This window comes from Nerophis lumbriciformis, linkage group LG02 (assembly GCF_033978685.3).
Source record: "Nerophis lumbriciformis linkage group LG02, RoL_Nlum_v2.1, whole genome shotgun sequence".
In the NCBI taxonomy this organism is placed as follows: domain Eukaryota; kingdom Metazoa; phylum Chordata; class Actinopteri; order Syngnathiformes; family Syngnathidae; genus Nerophis; species Nerophis lumbriciformis.
Genome location: NC_084549.2, coordinates 263,898 through 281,613, shown reverse-complemented (window position 1 = coordinate 281,613; position 17,716 = coordinate 263,898). Strand labels below are relative to the sequence as shown.

At 39.9% G+C, this 17,716-nt stretch overlaps 1 protein-coding gene across 1 annotated transcript in view; it reads left to right on the top strand.

Moving 5' to 3' along the window:
• LOC133577041 (ryanodine receptor 2-like) overlaps positions 1–17,716 on the top strand; it is a 194,230-nt gene that overhangs the window by 95,784 nt on the left and 80,730 nt on the right. The window contains exons 51-60 of the mRNA XM_061930583.2: positions 37–127; positions 378–509; positions 5,250–5,383; positions 5,485–5,563; positions 5,628–5,717; positions 9,226–9,363; positions 10,861–10,938; positions 11,003–11,066; positions 13,268–13,391; positions 17,298–17,413. Of these exons, the coding sequence (XP_061786567.1) occupies positions 37–127; positions 378–509; positions 5,250–5,383; positions 5,485–5,563; positions 5,628–5,717; positions 9,226–9,363; positions 10,861–10,938; positions 11,003–11,066; positions 13,268–13,391; positions 17,298–17,413 (1,046 nt within the window). The remainder of the gene's footprint in view (positions 1–36; positions 128–377; positions 510–5,249; positions 5,384–5,484; positions 5,564–5,627; positions 5,718–9,225; positions 9,364–10,860; positions 10,939–11,002; positions 11,067–13,267; positions 13,392–17,297; positions 17,414–17,716) is intronic.

Genomic DNA, 17,716 nt, shown 5'->3' with positions numbered 1-17,716 from the left:
CTTTCCCCAACTAAAGTGCACGACTTTTCTTCTCAGTGAACTCCAAGCATCCATGATGCGGCCTCTCCTTGGACGCCTGGTCTTGGACCTTCACACTCTCACAGACCACAGCAAGACAGCACTGAAGGTAGCTGCACAGACACTTCACACTGTCACAGACCACATCACTGAAGGTAGCTGCACAGACACTTCACACTGTCACAGACCACATCACTGAAGGTAGCTGCACAGACACTTCACACTGTCACACACCACATCACTGAAGGTAGCTGCACAGACACTTCACACTGTCACAGACCACATCACTGAAGGTAGCTGCACAGACACATTTAGACAAGAGCACTCGAGGCTACATGAAGTCCTGTTCCCCTGCACAGCTCTTGAGCAGCCACTACCAGCAGAAGTGGAAGTACTACTCTCTGACGGGAGACCAGAGCCTGGCCTCAGAGGAGGAGCTGCACTTATCTCAGAAGCTCTTCTGGGTCGTGTTTAAGGAACTGACAAAGAAGGTAAAGGCAATCAAATCTCATGCAACACAGCTTTTGACTCGCCAACCGGAATCATTTCCCACAAAGGTTAAGCGTATTGTACCCGATATTTGAGACGAGACAGATCTTGTAAGATGGAATGAAAGAATTGAAGGCTGTTGAGTGAAATCCTCTGCTAGTATTTGTGACATCTTAGCTGACTCCTTGACAAGATGGAGACATCAAAGAATGGCTTCCATGAGGACATTCCTCTGTCACTTCAAGTCTTTTTTCACTAAGGGCCGCATAACCAAAAGTCAAAAGTTCCTTTTCTACTTTTGGTTCCTGGAACAACTGGTTCCTGGATCTATGTGTTCCTATAGAAGTGTGTGGTTTGTGTTTCCACCGCATTTCACAGTTCAGGTAGTTTCTACAAATCAGGTTGATGACATATGGAGGACTGGTTTACTATATTCCACTACACTGATGCCATGTACAGTATTAGCTCACACTTCTTTTAATAGAAAGTAAGTCAATGAAAGACAAAGCAATCTTATACAAAACAATTACATTTCAAAATAAAGTGTACAGAATTGTTCATAAAAAGTCAGGCTTTTGTCCGCAATGTCCAACAGTCAGAAAGTCGTCCTCTCAGTAAATGATGAATTCATGAAGTCAGGTGATTCTTTTTGGTCCATTTCAGCTGTAAATAACAATATATCAATAATACATGTCAGTGTTAATCTGTAAATCTGTCAATAACCATATATAAATGTCAGTGTTTATCTGTAAATAACAATATATAAATGTCAGTGTTTATCTGTAAATAACAATATATAAATAATACATGTCAGTGTTTATATGTAAAAAAAACAATATATAAATAATACATGTCAGTGTTTATCTCATGCCAACAACACGAACACGTCGGCTTTAGCGTTAGCTTGTTAGCATTAGCATTCAGTTGACTGTGGTTGAGGCTAATAACAACACAAATGGAGCGTCACTGACTACTTTTACAACATGTAATAAAGTCAATAGTTAATATTTGATGTTATTTACCTGGTGTGCTGCCTCCTTTATTTCACATTTACCTAACAAAGTCCGAGTAGTAAGCAGCTGAGGTTGTTGCTTCGAGTCAGGCTTCATACTCCTCAGTAAATACGTTTAAAAGAGTCCGTCGACTTCACGTCACAAAACGAAGTTAGTAAAAAGTACTAAACAAGAATAAAGTGCATGTAGTTTAAAAACACTGCAAGATAGTTCCACTGATCAGCCTTCTTCAGCACTAAAGTTCCTACAAGTCAAAAGTTCCTTTTGTTCTTCTTCTTTCTCTCCGTTGTCAAGTTAGTTGTCATAGAAACACACAAGAAATAAGAAATAAAGAAGTATATTCCAATGAAAAGTAAGTTTTAGGAACCAACTGAGTTCAACCAATCAGTGATCCACAGCACAGCCCGCCCCCGAAAAGGTTCCTGGTTGCTTGGAAAAGTCCCACCTAGCTAGGAGGAACTCTGGAAGGTTCCTGAAGAACTAAATCTACCCGGGTAGTTTTTGGTGGAAACACAGCGGGAACTTTATTTCAGTGGGGAAGTTCCTGAAAAAGTTCCTGCGGTGGAAAAAGGTCTGTAGTATGCGGGCCATTTCTACATTTTTTAATTTCATTTAAAAAAAAGATGAAAACAAAAAGACATAATGTTATGAGAAAAAGCTGAAATGTTGGTACAAACGATACAATGTGTTACTTGTTTTTTTTAGATATTATCCCCACATACTTACTGCAGACTTTTGACATTTTGTATCAAATGTTCAGCTTTTTTCTAATTGCATTACATCTTTTTGCTCTTTTTGTTTAACGTGTTTATCTTTTTTATCCGACATTGTGCGGGCCAACAAAACTAGAGCTGCGGGCCACAAATGGCCCCGGGCCGCACTTTGTACATTATTTCCAATTTCCTTTGACTAGTTACTTGAAACTTGTTTTTAGTATACAATTACAAAGTGCGTACATGTTTTTTTTTTTGACATTTCATTCATTTATGCGGAACACAACAATATTGGAATTCATTAAAACATTTCAAACTAAACTAAAACAAAATCATCATTTGGAAAAAGAATAAAATAATCCTGACTGTGTCCAAAAAGGAGCAGAAAGAAACAAACACTTACAATTTTCTTAGTCCTGTGCATATTTACATGATTTATAATACAATAGATATTTGATCACCAATCAGTGGCCTAGTGGTTAGAGTGTCCGCCCTGAGATGGGTAGGTTGTGAGTTCAAATCCCGGCCGAGTCATACCAAAGACTATAAAAATGGGAGCCATTACCTCCCTGCTTGGCACTCAGCATCAAGGCTTGGAATTGGGGGTTAAATCACCAAAAATGATTCCCGGGCACGGCCACCGCTGCTGCTCACTGCTCCCCTCACCTCCCAGGGGGTGATCAAGGGTGATGGGTTAAATGCAGAGAATAATTTCACCACACCTAGTGTGTGTGTGTGTGTGTGTGTGTGTGTGTGTGTGTGTGTGTGTGTGTGTGTGTGTGACTATCATTGCTACTTGAACTTGAACTTGAACTTAAAGCCTTCCAGATGATAGATTTGAATAAACAGGTGCACTGAAGTTTATAGAAATGTTTATTTCTAAGTTTTGCACTTGGCATGTTGAAATAAATAAACAACATGTGTGAAGTTGGGCCCGCCTTATGATTACAAATATTACAGTAACACTGCCATTCCTTTGTTACATTTTCTTTTGTGCTGTTACAGTTATTAGAAAATAGGTTTTCTGACTCGTGATGTCATCCAGCACCTTTTGTTTGTGCTGCAAATATTTGTTGTCTAACTATTGTAGTTTTTATGTTATTAACATGTTATTGTTCATAACCAGCCCCCCCCCCAAAATCTCCCTAAACTTGTGCCATTCGTTTGTGCTGCAAAAAGATTTTGTCCAAGTATTACATTTGTTATGTTATTCATGTTTTATTATTCATAACCAGCTCACTCCTACTTTGTCAAAATGTTCCCAAAATTGTTTGTGCTGCAATTTTTTATTTATTTGTTTCATAATGAGCCCTTCCACCGTGTCCAAACGTCCTCAGACTTGTCCCAATTGTTTGGGTGCAAACATTTTTTTTGTCTATTATATTTTCTGCAATTTGTTTTGTCTGACGTATAGTTTGTATGTTGTGGGTCCGGTTATGATTACTAACACGTTAATAAACACTATAATAGTCAAACAAAAGGTTTAGTAGCACAAAGGAATGGGTAAAGTTTGGGGAGATTTTGAGGGCTGGGCTGGTTATGAATGCTAAAATGTTAATAACATAAAAACTATTAATAGTTAGACAAAACAGCTTTGCAGTACAAACATAGCAAGTTGGGGGAGATTTGGACAAGGTGAAAACGTATTTTAGAATAATAATAAGAGCAACGGCACAAAGGAATGTTGGTGTTATTTTCATATTTGCAATGACTAGAGAGGGAGCATCTTCACATTGTGACAAAAGTCTTCTTTGTTTTAAATAGGAAATTGTGTTTCAGAACAAAACACAGAATTACGAGGTGTTGAAAAGCAACTTAACACCTCAGGTTGGCACAACATTATTTGAATACAATTGGTGGGTTAATGATCTGAAGTTGGCTTGTTTGAGTCGTGACGTTCCAGCGTTTGTCTGTTTTCTGTGCAGCTGTTTACAAAAAGTGTAAGGTTTCATAAACAAACATTTGCATAAAGCAAACAAATAGCTCAGTCCCGTGCTAGTAGTAATAAAAAGTTGAACATGGTCTGTCGGAGGTAGACTCATTACATTTTTATCTGCAATGAATCGCCAGTAAATGCAATTGATGTCATGACTTGGTCCTGGGTGTTTGCTTTTCCGGGATGCAACGGAAAGTTGGCTCGGGCGAGACGGGAATGAAGGTACGTGATTTATTTAATATATCAAACAAAAGTACAAACGAAAAGCGCGCACAGTGGCGGAGAATAAACTATGAAACCAAAAGACTATAGCATTAATAAACAAAAACTTACTTGGCTTGGACAAAAGTAGCAGCATGAAGGATGGACATGAAAACAAGTGTCAGAAATGTACAGAGCATAAATGTGAGGATGTCACCAGAAAGACAAACTGAAAACAATGAACTTAAATACTACAGACATGATTAACGAAAACAGGTGCGTGACTCAAGACGTGAAACAGGTGCGTGACGTGACAGGTGAAAACTAATGGGTTGCTATGGTGACAAACAAGAGTGCACAATGAATCCAAACGTGGAACAGGTGAAACTAAGGGGGTAATCATGGAAACAAGACAAGGGAGTGAAAAGACAGAAACTAAAGAGTCCAATAACTAAACAAAACATGACTAAGACAAAACATGATCACACAGACATGACAATTTAACTTCGGACAAATTGCGATTAATTGCATTTAAATAAATGATAGACATGTTGCCGTTTGTGAGTGGATGTTTATCCATCCTTAGGAATGAACGTGCATGTTAACATGAATCTTTTCTACCAGTTAACATGAATGTTTTCTACCAGTTAACATGAATGTTTTCTACCAGTTAACATGAATGTTTTCTACCAGTTAACATGAATGTTTTCTACCAGTTAACATGAATGTTTCCTACCAGTTAACATGAATGTTTTCAACCAGTTAACATGAATGTTTCCTACCAGTTAACATGAATGTTTTCAACCAGTTAACATGAATGTTTTCTACCAGTTAACATGAATGTTTTCTACCAGTTAACATGAATGTTTTCTACCACAGCAATATGAGTGTGAACTCTCCAGAGTGAGTGTCCACTGCCTGGCTGCGCTGGCCAAGGCTCTTCCTCCCCACCACCTGGACCCAAACTGTGCCTCTACAAGGGACAAAAGCCCGCAGCCTGTGGAAACCTCAGAGTGAGTATGATGCTGACCAGGTCTCTTTAGGACTTGTGGATTATGACTCAATTTCCATATGTTATTGGCCGTCTGTGATGCAGGCAATGTTCTCTGTGCAGCGTGTCGGTGCCGGAGAGACTGGAGGTTGTGGTCAACAAATATGCCGAGCATACTCATGAGAAGTGGTCGCTTGATAAGGTGGAGGCTCCAGAAATGTGAGGGAGTGTGAGAAGTCCATTCATGCATGCTCTTGTCTTGTCAGTTCTCCAGTGGCTGGGTCCACGGGGAGCATCTGTGTGACAGCACCAAGGTCCACCCCCTCCTCAAGCCATACAGGGCTCTTGCTGAAAAGGTAACATCTTATATGAAAGATGAACAGGCCTCACTTTCAATGATTGCTCTTATGAATCACTCGCTTACTTCTAGGACTTCATATACATCACCACTGTTACACCACATGTCATTTTGTTACACCACATGTCACTTTGTTACACCACATGTCACTTGGTATACATCACCATTGTTACACCACATGTCACTTGGTATACATTACCATTGTTACACCACATGTCACTTTGTTACACCACATGTCACTTTGTTACACCACATGTCACTTGGTATACATCACCATTGTTACACCACATGTCACTTTGTTACACCACATGTCACTTGGTATACATCACCATTGTTACACCACATGTCACTTTGTTACACCACATGTCACTTTGTTACACCACATGTCACTTGGTATACATCACCATTGTTACACCACATGTCACTTTGTTACACCACATGTCACTTTGTTACACCACATGTCACTTGGTATATATCACCACTGTTACACCACATGTCACTTTGTATACATCACCATTGTTACACCACATGTCACTTTGTATACATCACCATTGTTACACCACATGTCACTTTGTATACATCAGTACCATACTTGCCAACCCTCCCGGATTTTCCGGGAGACTCCCGAAATTCAGCGGCTCTCCCGAAAACCTCCCGGGACAAATTTTCTCACGAAAATCTCCCGAAATTCAGGCGGAGCTGGAGGCCACGCCCCCTCCAGCTCCATACGGACCTGAGTGACGTGTTGACAGCCTGTTCACACGTCCGCTTTCCCACAATATAAACAGCTAATGATGGAGGGCGAGTTCTTGGTTTCTTATGTGTGTTTATTGTTAGGCAGTTTCATTAACGTCCTCCCAGCGCGGTAACAACACACAACAACAGCAGTCGTGTTTTCGTCTACGTAAAGCAGTTGGTCTGCCGTAAACAGCAATGTTGTGACACTCTTAAACAGGACAATACTGCCATCTACTGTCCATGCATATGTGACCCACCCATAATGTGTCACATTTTTGTGTTGATTTATTTATTTTATTTTGTGGTTTGAATTCGTTTTTGGAGCTGTCATTACACATTTATCAGTATTCACATTGGTCAGTAGGAGGCAGTAGGGCGTTTCTTCCCAATTGAATGCTATCACCTGCAGACCGGAAGTGTCTTGTCATTCTGATGAGCGCGACCAGTCTGTGAATAATTGAAACGTCTTGTGTGCTTTTTCCTCCTGTATAACAGGTTAGTTTTGGTGAATCAACTCACTGAATAATATCCATGTGATCTTTATAAGTTTAAGTACACATTCTGATGGTGGAGCCTAACTCTAAAGTGTTTGTGAGTTGTAGTTTGTATTTGTGAATGAATCCAGTGCACAGCTGCAGTAATCAATACAAAAAGGCGACGTGAGTACGCAATGTTTATATAAGAACTTCTGATCCTAATTCAGACTCCCAAAATAGAGCTCCCGTTTTCTTATTGATTTTATAATGTATATTTGTATAATGGCTGTGTTCTGAAATAGTGACAGAGAATAGAACAAGGATGGACAATTCATGATTGGGGCGGGGGTGTGGTTGGGGGCATCGTTGAGGGCGTGGTTAAGAGGGGAGGAGTATATTTACAGCTAGAAGTCAAGTATTTCATATATATATATATATATATATATATATATATATATATATATATATATATATATATATATATATATATATATATATATATATATATGTATGTGTGGGAAAAAAATCACAAGACTATTTCATCTCTACAGGCCTGTTTCATGAGGGGGGGTACCCTCAATCATCAGGAGATTTTAATGGGAGCATTTGCATACCATGGTTTATATAGGGCACAGAGTGGGTGGGTACAGGCTGGCCTAGGGGCGTGGTGATTGGCTCATGTGTTACCTAGGAGGTGTTTCCGTCTATGGCGGCATGTTGTTACAATTTCGCTGCGCTTGTTGAGGGATGACAGGTCTGGACGGTAAATAATAAACAGTTTCTCTTTCAAGCATAGGTTGCATCTTTTATTACCACTATTGTAAGGTGTGCTGGATGCAAGAATTTGCCATGTTATTGAATATTTAACATTATTGTCTTTGAGGTCCCAAATGTGTTTGCTGAGTTCTGTGGTATTTCGCCGGTTTTTGTTCCTGAAAGAAGCCTTGTGATTGTTCCATCTGGTTTTGAATTCTCCCTCGGTTAATCCTACATATGTGTCGGATGTGTTAATGTCCTTGCGTATTACCTTAGATTGGTAGACAACTGATGTTTGTAAGCACCCCCCGTTGAGAGGGCAATCAGAGAAACTGTTTATTATTTACCGTCCAGACCTGTCATCCCTCAACAAGCGCAGCGAAATTGTAACAACATGCCGCCATAGACGGAAACACCTCCTAGGTAACACATGAGCCAATCACCACGCCCCTAGGCCAGCCTGTACCCACCCACTCTGTGCCCTATATAAACCATGGTATGCGAATGCTCCCATTAAAATCTCCTGATGATTGAGGGTACCCCCCCTCATGAAACAGGCCTGTAGAGATGAAATAGTCTTGTGATTTTTTTCCCACACATACATATATTGCGCTCTACTACGGTATCGAGCACTATTTTTTGGATAACCTTATTAAGACATATATATATATATATATATATATATATATATATATATATATATATATATATATATATATATATATATATATATATATATATATATATAAATAAAAGAAATACTTGAATTTCAGTGTTCATTTATTTACACATATACACACACATAACACTCATCCACTCATTGTTGAGTTAAGGGTTGAATTGTCCATCCTTGTTCTATTCTCTGTCACTATCTTTCTAACCATGCTGAACACCCTCTCTGATGATGCATTGCTGTGTGGCACGCACAAAAGTGCTTTCATTAAATGCACTAGATGGCAGTATTGTCCTGTTTAAGAGTGTCACAACATTGCTGATTACGGCAGACCAACTGCTTTACTGTAGACGTTCTTTATATTGTGGGAAAGTGGACTCAGGTCCGCATGGAGCTGGAGGGGGCGTGGCCTCCAGCTCCGCCTGAATTTCGGGAGATTTTCGGGAGAAAATTTGTCCCAGGAGGTTTTCGGGAGAGGCGCTGAATTTCGGGAGTCTCCCGGAAAATCCGGGAGGGTTGGCAAGTATGATATATATATATATATATATATATATATATATATATATATATATATATATATATATATATATATATATATATATATATATATATATATATATGTATATATATATATATATATGTGTATATATATATATATATATATGTGTATATATATATATATATATATATATATATATATATATATATATATATATGTATATATATATATATATATATATATATATATCACCACTATTACACCACATGTCACTTTGCTGTATGTCTTTATATACATCACCATTGTCACGTTCCCCTTCTGACAAATGTCTACTTCACACCAGAGTTCTTTGTCTTTCCACCAGGACAAGGAAGCATACCGCTGGGCCATTAAGGAGACCATAAAGAGCATGCTGGCCTTGGGGTGGACTATCGAGCGCACCAAAGAAGGCGATATGTTGGACATCCACACCTGCACACGGAGAATCTCACAGTCTGGACAGGTGTGTGCACTTAATATCACTCCTGTCTCTTTGCCCATGTTTCACAACAACAACACTCCAATCCCTTGGTTCTTGCCTCATGTTCTGTTGTCCTATAAACTTCAATAGGAGGACTTGAGCAATCTCACCTGCAAAGTCAACCTACCTGCCCAACAAATACAAATAATTGTATTTTGTTCACCGTCCATTTTCTCTCTTTGAAGCCTTGATGGTAGCTACCTCGCTATATGGCTTTAAAAGTAGCTAAGCTACAGGAAAAGATACTCGTTAAGCTGCTGGAAAATGTAGTTACGCCACGTAGCTTAGCTACATGTAGCTTGTTACTGCCCATCACTGACTGTAAGCCTTTGAGAGCTCTAATGAGAGCTGTACATATTTTGTTAATCCACTATCTTAACGATTAGTTGAAATGGCTAATTAGCCAAATCCATCTTGAAATATTTTTAGGCATGTGCGAACTAACAATTAAGACAATGAAAATGATTATTTATAATTCATAAATATTTATTTATACCGTTACTGTGCCGCTAATTAGGCTATGACAAAAATAATAACTCAAATGTTTGTCCACTTAAAAGCAAGGCCTTGCAAAGTGCTGATCAAACAAAGAATTCATTTTTATGTACACAAACGACGCAATTACAACGAGAAAAAGAAAAGAGCATTGTTTGTTGATGTTTCAAAATATGTTTTTTAAGCTGGTGGACTTTGGAGAACATAATGATCAAAGCTATTGTTCACACAACTGCATGGCGAGGTAACAAGCTAACTATGTTGCCAACTCCTCAGTACACAAAGTAGCTATTAGCTGTCCTAAAAGTGGCTAGAAGTCAGCAGATGACGTCCTTGCCTGATTTGCATAATTGATTGTGACGGACGCTGTAGGAGAGAGGAAATAAGGTGAGTTTAAATAAATGCTGAATATGATGAAAAATACAAATGAACTTTTTTCAGTTGATTCTTCAGTTTTATTCTTGCAATTTAAACACATTTTGTTCTGTATTGTTTTTAGTTGTCACTTGCGGTGGCTGCAGACATTTTTTTCCTGTTACTCTGCAGTCATCGCACATATTTGTACAAAAACGGCCAATGACGTCACTGACTGTTATCGACACATTTAATGATCCTTTCTTGTTGACAATGTCGTTGCACTCTGGCCCCAACATCATTGGCCCCAACAATACATTTTTCCAATACAGTCTTTGAAATGTAATAAATCTGTTCCAGGTTCAAACCTTTTCCACCTTTAAACTGTGAGTGATATTGTTTCTCTTCAAATAAAATATACTAACAGCTAAAGTCTAAAAAAGAGCCCAATGATGTTTTGCAGATGTGAATGAAAGTGAAGTGAAATATACAAAAGAAATCATGTGATCGACTAAGTGAACCTTGTCTAGAAAAGCAACATAAAAACTGTAGACTTGCATATGTTTCCACACAATATCATTTACAACGCTAGACTTTGACTATTTTGACCCATTTTCTTTTTGATGGCAGTTGTCTTTCGAAGGAGCCTCAACCTTCAGCCCCAAACCTTTGGACACGAGTAGCATTACCTTGACATGGGATCAGTGTGTGAGTAATCACAACCCTAGTCCTTAGTCAGCAGTTTGCTCATTTCACTGTTCCTTCTGCTCAGGCTATGGCTGAAAGGTTGGCTGAAAACTACCACAATTCCTGGGCTCAGAGGAAGAAGCTGGAAGGTAGAATGATCATCTCTGGGCTCTCCTTTTATAGAGCCTCATCTTTCTCATGCTCACATATCTGATGGTTGCCGATGCTTTGGGCTGATTGCACTTCATAAAGTTTGACATTCAGAATGTGAAATATGCGCATGAGTTTGTGTTCCAAAGATCTGAGAGCAGATGGTTTTGGAAGGAGCAAGATACTGTGAAGATTCACATTCATTCATTCATTGTATTCTCAGGCTAAGGAAGTAAAGAATTGCACAATCTTGAGTGAACTATTTTCCATTGGCCCTTTGGAAGGAGACCTTGGTCTCTATTAGCAGACCTTGAAAGGTTTCTTCTTATGACTGACGAAACAGCAGGAGGTCCGACATTCAAATCTTCTTGCTAGTTTGATCAAAGGTTTTCTCCGTAGAGATTCATTTCATTTCAAGTCTTCTTTTACGAGACACAAAGAACATGACAAGAAATTGAGGTTGCTGCATAGATCAGAATGTTTGAAAGCATCACTTGATCTCATGACTGGACAAAGTCAAACGTTCTCTGGAATTGGGATTGACATTTCTTGCTGTCCTTTTAGTTCTTTGAATTTGATCGTAGCAGCATTATGTTATCAGTAGTGTTATTGCTTGTTTTGGGATTTTTGCCATTTGGCGTCGCCATAGTGACGCAGTTGATTTGGTTGAGGTGTTACGCTGAATGCCTGCATTGGGCATCAGCCGTCCTATTAGAGTCACTTTTTTATTTCTACTAAATTAAAGTAGCAGAAAAACAAGTTGACTTTATATGCTTGATTGTGTTTGATTGTATCCATTAAACCATACCCTATTGTGTTTACAATCATCAAAGTATGGAAACATCACAAAATGCCACAAATTCAGTCGGCCATTTTGAATATTCCGCTTTGAATAACTTGGGCAGGTTGTGTAGATTCTACGTCACTGTAGTAACACTTCTGCACTCTGAGCATATTATTAGATCAGTCATACTGGAAATACACAAACATTTCAAAGAGTTGTGCTGTTTATCATTCACAATCTTTATGTAAGAGAAGAATGCTCATGCCTGGCTTTTTATTGCATTCTAAATGTTAAATAAATATCTAACAATTGAGGCAACAGATGGAGGGTCCTCTCTAAAAACATCCAGAAAGTGCCAACAATACTCCATTTACATGTCATGACCTGAAAATTAACTAAATATGAGTGATATTGTTATTATAAGCGCTAACACAGACAGACTATTTTAGTGGGGCATTGATAGCAGTGAGCTAATGCTAGCTTACGCTGCTATTGTTGACACACTGAGGCTGCTTCTGCCATTTTAGATTATATTTCAAGCATTTCTCACCTGCTAGTAGACAAATGTGGCCATGGACCAACAGGCTGCTACACTTTCACATCCCCAGAGATGACGAAAAAGACGCAGTTTCACAGCAACTTTGTACAACCCTTCTTGAGGATTGTGATTGAATCTTCATCTAAACAGAATTATGTGAGCTCCTCGTCTGTTGGCATCCCAGCGAGAGTGGAAATATTACACTAAGTGTTTGGTTTATTATGGTTAGTTTGTATGTTTAGCACCTAAGAATGTTGCTAATGCTACAGTGTCACAATAAAGTTACATTTGGCTTTCTAAAACTCATTGCTCATCTTTGTGTTCAGGCTCAAAAATATAAGGTCCTGGATCATTATTTCCCCCCAAATTAATCTTTGTTGGCTCTCAGAAAGTCTGCTTGATTAGCATTGCTGTTGATGGGGAAGGGATCAGTTGTTGCTACCTCCACATCTTTGCTAATAAACTCTTAAATTGGCTCGGGAATCTCTGTGAGATTGATACTAATTTGAGCATATCTATTTATTCGCAAAGTTTGGAAGTCGTTTAGTATCATACATCAGATATAAATGATAATAGCTTTAATATAGAAGAAACTTGTTTTTCCACTCTACTGCTACTTTAACGTTCTTAGTTTCCACCCAGAGAGAAGTGAGATTGATTAGGGTGTATCCCAATAATGTGCTAAAAGGTCACTTTAGGGAATTCCACTCACCTGAAAGTGGAATTAATAGCCAACATTGTAAAATTGTCCAAAGTCATTAGTGAAAGGTCTTTGACAAATATTATTCTTTGACCCTTGCGTATCTTCAGGGGGTAGTGGGCACACCATCCTCGTGCCCTATGACTAATATTATTCTTTGACCCTTGCATATCTTCAGGGAGTAGTGGGCACACCATCCTCATGTCCTACCATGCGCTGACTGCAAAGGACAAGGCTAAGTTCCGCCAAAGAGCCCAGGATGTGCTCAAGTTCCTTCAGCTCAATGGCTACACGGTGTGGAGGTGATGTATAAAAGCTATTCTTCTCACCAACACAAAACATGCACCGCTACTGTCAAGTTTCACCACAAGTCAAAGTTTCCACAAAACACCCAGTGTAACTTTAGTATTTAGCCCAAATACCTTTTGTGTGTGTAACGTTTGAGCAAGATTGGTCGGAAAACAAAATGAGCAAAATGAGTGAGACTTCCTTAGCTCGTTGATAAGTCATTGAAAGTGAGGATGGAGCACAATTCCCCCGTCTAAAAGCTGCTACTCTTTTTTACTCTCTTTCTTTATAGCATGTTGAGGCTGATGTATTGATGATTTATAGCATGTTGAGGCTGATGTATTGATGATTTATAGCATGTTGAGGCTGATGTATTGATGATTTATAGCATGTTGAGGCTGATGTATTGATGATTTATAGCATGTTGAGGCTGATGTATTGATGATTCTGGTGCACACTGTTCCCTTCAAGGCCAATATATTAGGAACACCAGTAATGCCATTTGCACTCGTTTGCCTCTGTTGAATACAACTTCAATGAAAATCCTGCTTTCAGCCAAACCGCCTCATCACTTCCGGGTCGGTTGATTTTTTTCCACTGCACTTTTTTTTACAAGCTTCACATGCTGCCAAAAAATGTAGCTTTGTCACATTAGACCAAAACAATGAGGGGATGAGTCACGGCGGACTAATGAATTTGTCCACAATAAATCAAAGGCACTCATACAATCATTCAGTCAGCCAATTAGCGCCTAAAGGACTCACCTTGTCATGGAGAAGACTCCACCAAAAGGAACACAACATACCAAAAGCCCAATCGAAAAAGGAAAAAACACAGAACCAAAATCCACTATCACTAACGGGCCCAAAAGGCCGGACCGCTACTCACCGAAGAAGACGATTGAGTGGATTTATCGTGGAGGACGAAGACGGCACTCTTCAATAGTCCACTTGATGGGGTCTTCATGCACTGGCTTTGGTTACGTCTTGTGACTGAATACTAGTCTTTGTAAATATTTCATCTTTCAGACTTGCAGAAAAATAGTTAAGGCAGGGGGCATCACATTTTTTCCTAAAAATGTATTTTGATATTGAAACATCTCAACATGACGAGAATACCCGCGGGAGATGTGTCAATATCAAAATATTATTTTCTATCACCAAGATGTTGTTTAATGTTGATTGTATTTGGTACTTCAACACGTAAACAGTACAGTACTGGAGATACTTTTTTATAATATCTCATTCTTTTATGGGTATAAAGGGAACTTCCAAAGTACAGTATAAATGTACTTCATTATAATATATGTAACTCTCTTGAATGAATACATCCAAACACTTCATTAATATGAATTATGTGCATGGACACAGAAGAGTTAATATTGTATGTAGCTTCTAAACAAGAAAGTGGTTTTAGCACATAAACGTCAACAATAAGTCCTTTACAATCTCATTATTACCATAGAAATGGACAACTCTGTCCATTTTTTGGACACGATAAAGGCTTAAAGCATTTCAAACACGTATACGATAAGCACAACTGGAAGTGTGTGTCCTGTCCCATATGCACATACAGTAAATGGCAGTATTGCCCTGTTTAAGATTGTCACAACATTGCTGTTTACGGCAGACAAACTGCTTTACGGTAGAGAAAAACGTGACTGTTGTTGTGTGTTGTTGCCGCGCTGGGAGGACGTTCATGAAAACTGCCTACAATAAACCCACATAAAGAAACCAAGAACTCGCCCTCGATCATTCTACATGGTGTCAAAAGTGGTCCGTGAGTCACGAAGATCAATTTAAGACGGAAATAGACGACATGGCGAAGTTTAATCCCCCAGCGAGTTTTGCCTTTGACAAGCCGACGGAATGGCTAGACTGGAGACAACGCTTTGAGCGATACAGACTCGCAACGAAACTCAACAATGAGGATGGAAACGTGCAGGTGAGCTGCCTGATTTATGCAATGGGCAACGAAGCAGAAAATATATATAAATCGTTCACCTTTGCCGAAGACGGACATAGAAACAATTTTGACCGCGTGGTGAAAAAGTTTGACGAGTATTTTTTCCCGAGGAGGAATATTATCCACGAGAGAGCAAGTTTTCACCAGCGTGTCCAGCGGCCTGGGGAGAAGGCAGAGTGTTTGATCAGATCTCTGTACCATCTGTCAGAGCACTGTAAGTTCGGTGCCTGCCAGGATGAAAATATCCGCGACCGTATTGTTGTCAGGATAATTGACAAGGAGCTCTCACGCAGGCTACAGCTAATGGCGGACCTAACGCTCGCACTGACAATACAGCCCGTCAGGCAGTCAGAGGAGGTTGCGGCACAAGTAAACCTGCATGGAGACAAGATGAGATCAGTACAGGAGGTGCGTTACAAACAACAAAATCATTGGAAACAACAACAAGGCAAGACAAAAGACAGAAAATGGGGGAATGAAAATAAATGTGGAAAATGCGGGAAAGCTGAGCATGGCAGAGAGGGAAAATGCCCGGCAAGAAAAGCTACTTGCCACAACTGCCATAAAACCAGACATTGGGCCAGAGTGTGTCGCAGCAGCAACAAGTCAGTGAATGAAGTCACAGAAAGTGGGCATGTTGAACAGACATCCTATTTCTTAGGTTCCGTGTGCAGTGGAGATGAGAAAGAACAGTGGACTGTTCAACTACAGGTGGATTCCATCCCAATGGAATTTAAAATTGACACAGGAGCTGATGTCAGTGTATTAAGTGAGGATGCGTTTCAAACACTCACCCCACTGAGAGCACTGGAAACTGCTGACATTCCTCTGGACAGCCCAGGAGGTGAACTCATATGTCTGGGCCGATTTAAAGCAACAGTTAGCTACAAAGGGAAGGATTACCCCTTCAAAGCATACGTGGTGCGCGGCAGTAGTGTCAACAATCTACTCAGCCGGTCCCTGTCAGTAAGAATGAACTTGGTGCGACGAGTCGACGAAGTGACACACACCACCACAGGACATCAGCAAGCTTACGGTGAGCATGGAACACTAAACACTGAACCAGTTAGAATCCAGCTGAAAGATGGTGCCCAACCGTATGCTGTTCATTACGCACGACGTGTGCCCTTCCCAATATTACAAAAAGTGAAAGATGAACTACACAGGATGGAGTATAACGGCATCATAGAGCAAGTAACACAGCCAACTGAATGGTGTGCACCAATGGTACCTGTTCTGAAGAAGAACACTGCCAAAGCCAGGATATGTGTGGACTTGAAACGGCTTCACAATTCAGTCAAAAGAGAGCGTTATATTTTACCTACCTCGGATGAGATCACGGCCAAGCTCAACGGTGTTCTCCTCTCTTGACTTCATCTTCGGGCACAACCAATCCCCGAGCGGGAAAAGACTACCCCACCTGCACACACCAATGAGAGTGGTGGGATGATATCTCAATCACTGTGTGCCACCGTTACAGAGGATAGCTGCCCAAATCCAAGTGAGCTGACAACCCCAACACAAACACAAGGACATGTTTTGACCAGGTCGGGCCGTGTCAGTAAGCCAGCCGCTAAACTGGACTTGTAGAGAAAAAGTGTTTTGGGTGTTTCACATTGGACAATGGGGTGACATACAGGAAAAAAACACCTATGGCCTTTGGGGGGATAGAAGAAGAAGAGAGATGACACAATCATCTGTTCACTTTGAGAATGCACATTGAGTTATGTTTTACGGAACATTTGTGTAACAGTTATGTAGCTTCTTTTTTTGTGATCCCCTTTATTTAGAAAAGTATCAAAGTACCGAAATGTATGGAAATCCATTTTGGTAGCGTGACAAGACTAGCGCCCACAGATATTGCGTCGGCCTCTGCCCTCAGACTTGTGACTCTGACTAAGAATAACAAAGTTGTGGAGGCTTGCATGTGTTCATTGCTGAATGTTGCTCTGCAGGGATGGCAAGAAAGCGGATGTAGATTTTCCAGCCAGCGCCAAGTGTTTTGCTGCCACTCTCCTCCAGCGCCTGCTGTCTTACACCGAGGAGGCCCAGGAACACATCTTGGAACTGGGTAAGCTGTTTAACAAAGTCTTCCAGTCTGTGAGAATATTGGCACAACATGACGACACTCAAACATTTACCTGATATCAGTCTGTGAGAATATTGGCACAACATGACGACACTCAAACATTTACCTGATATCAGTCTGTGAGAATATTGGCACAACATGATGACACTCAAACATTTACCTGATATCAGTCTGTGAATATTGGCACAACATGACAACACTCCAGCATTTACCTGATGAACTTCCTTCTGAGCTGTGAACATTGACACTTCTTCTGAAAAATCCTTTGGATTTGAGGCATCCTAA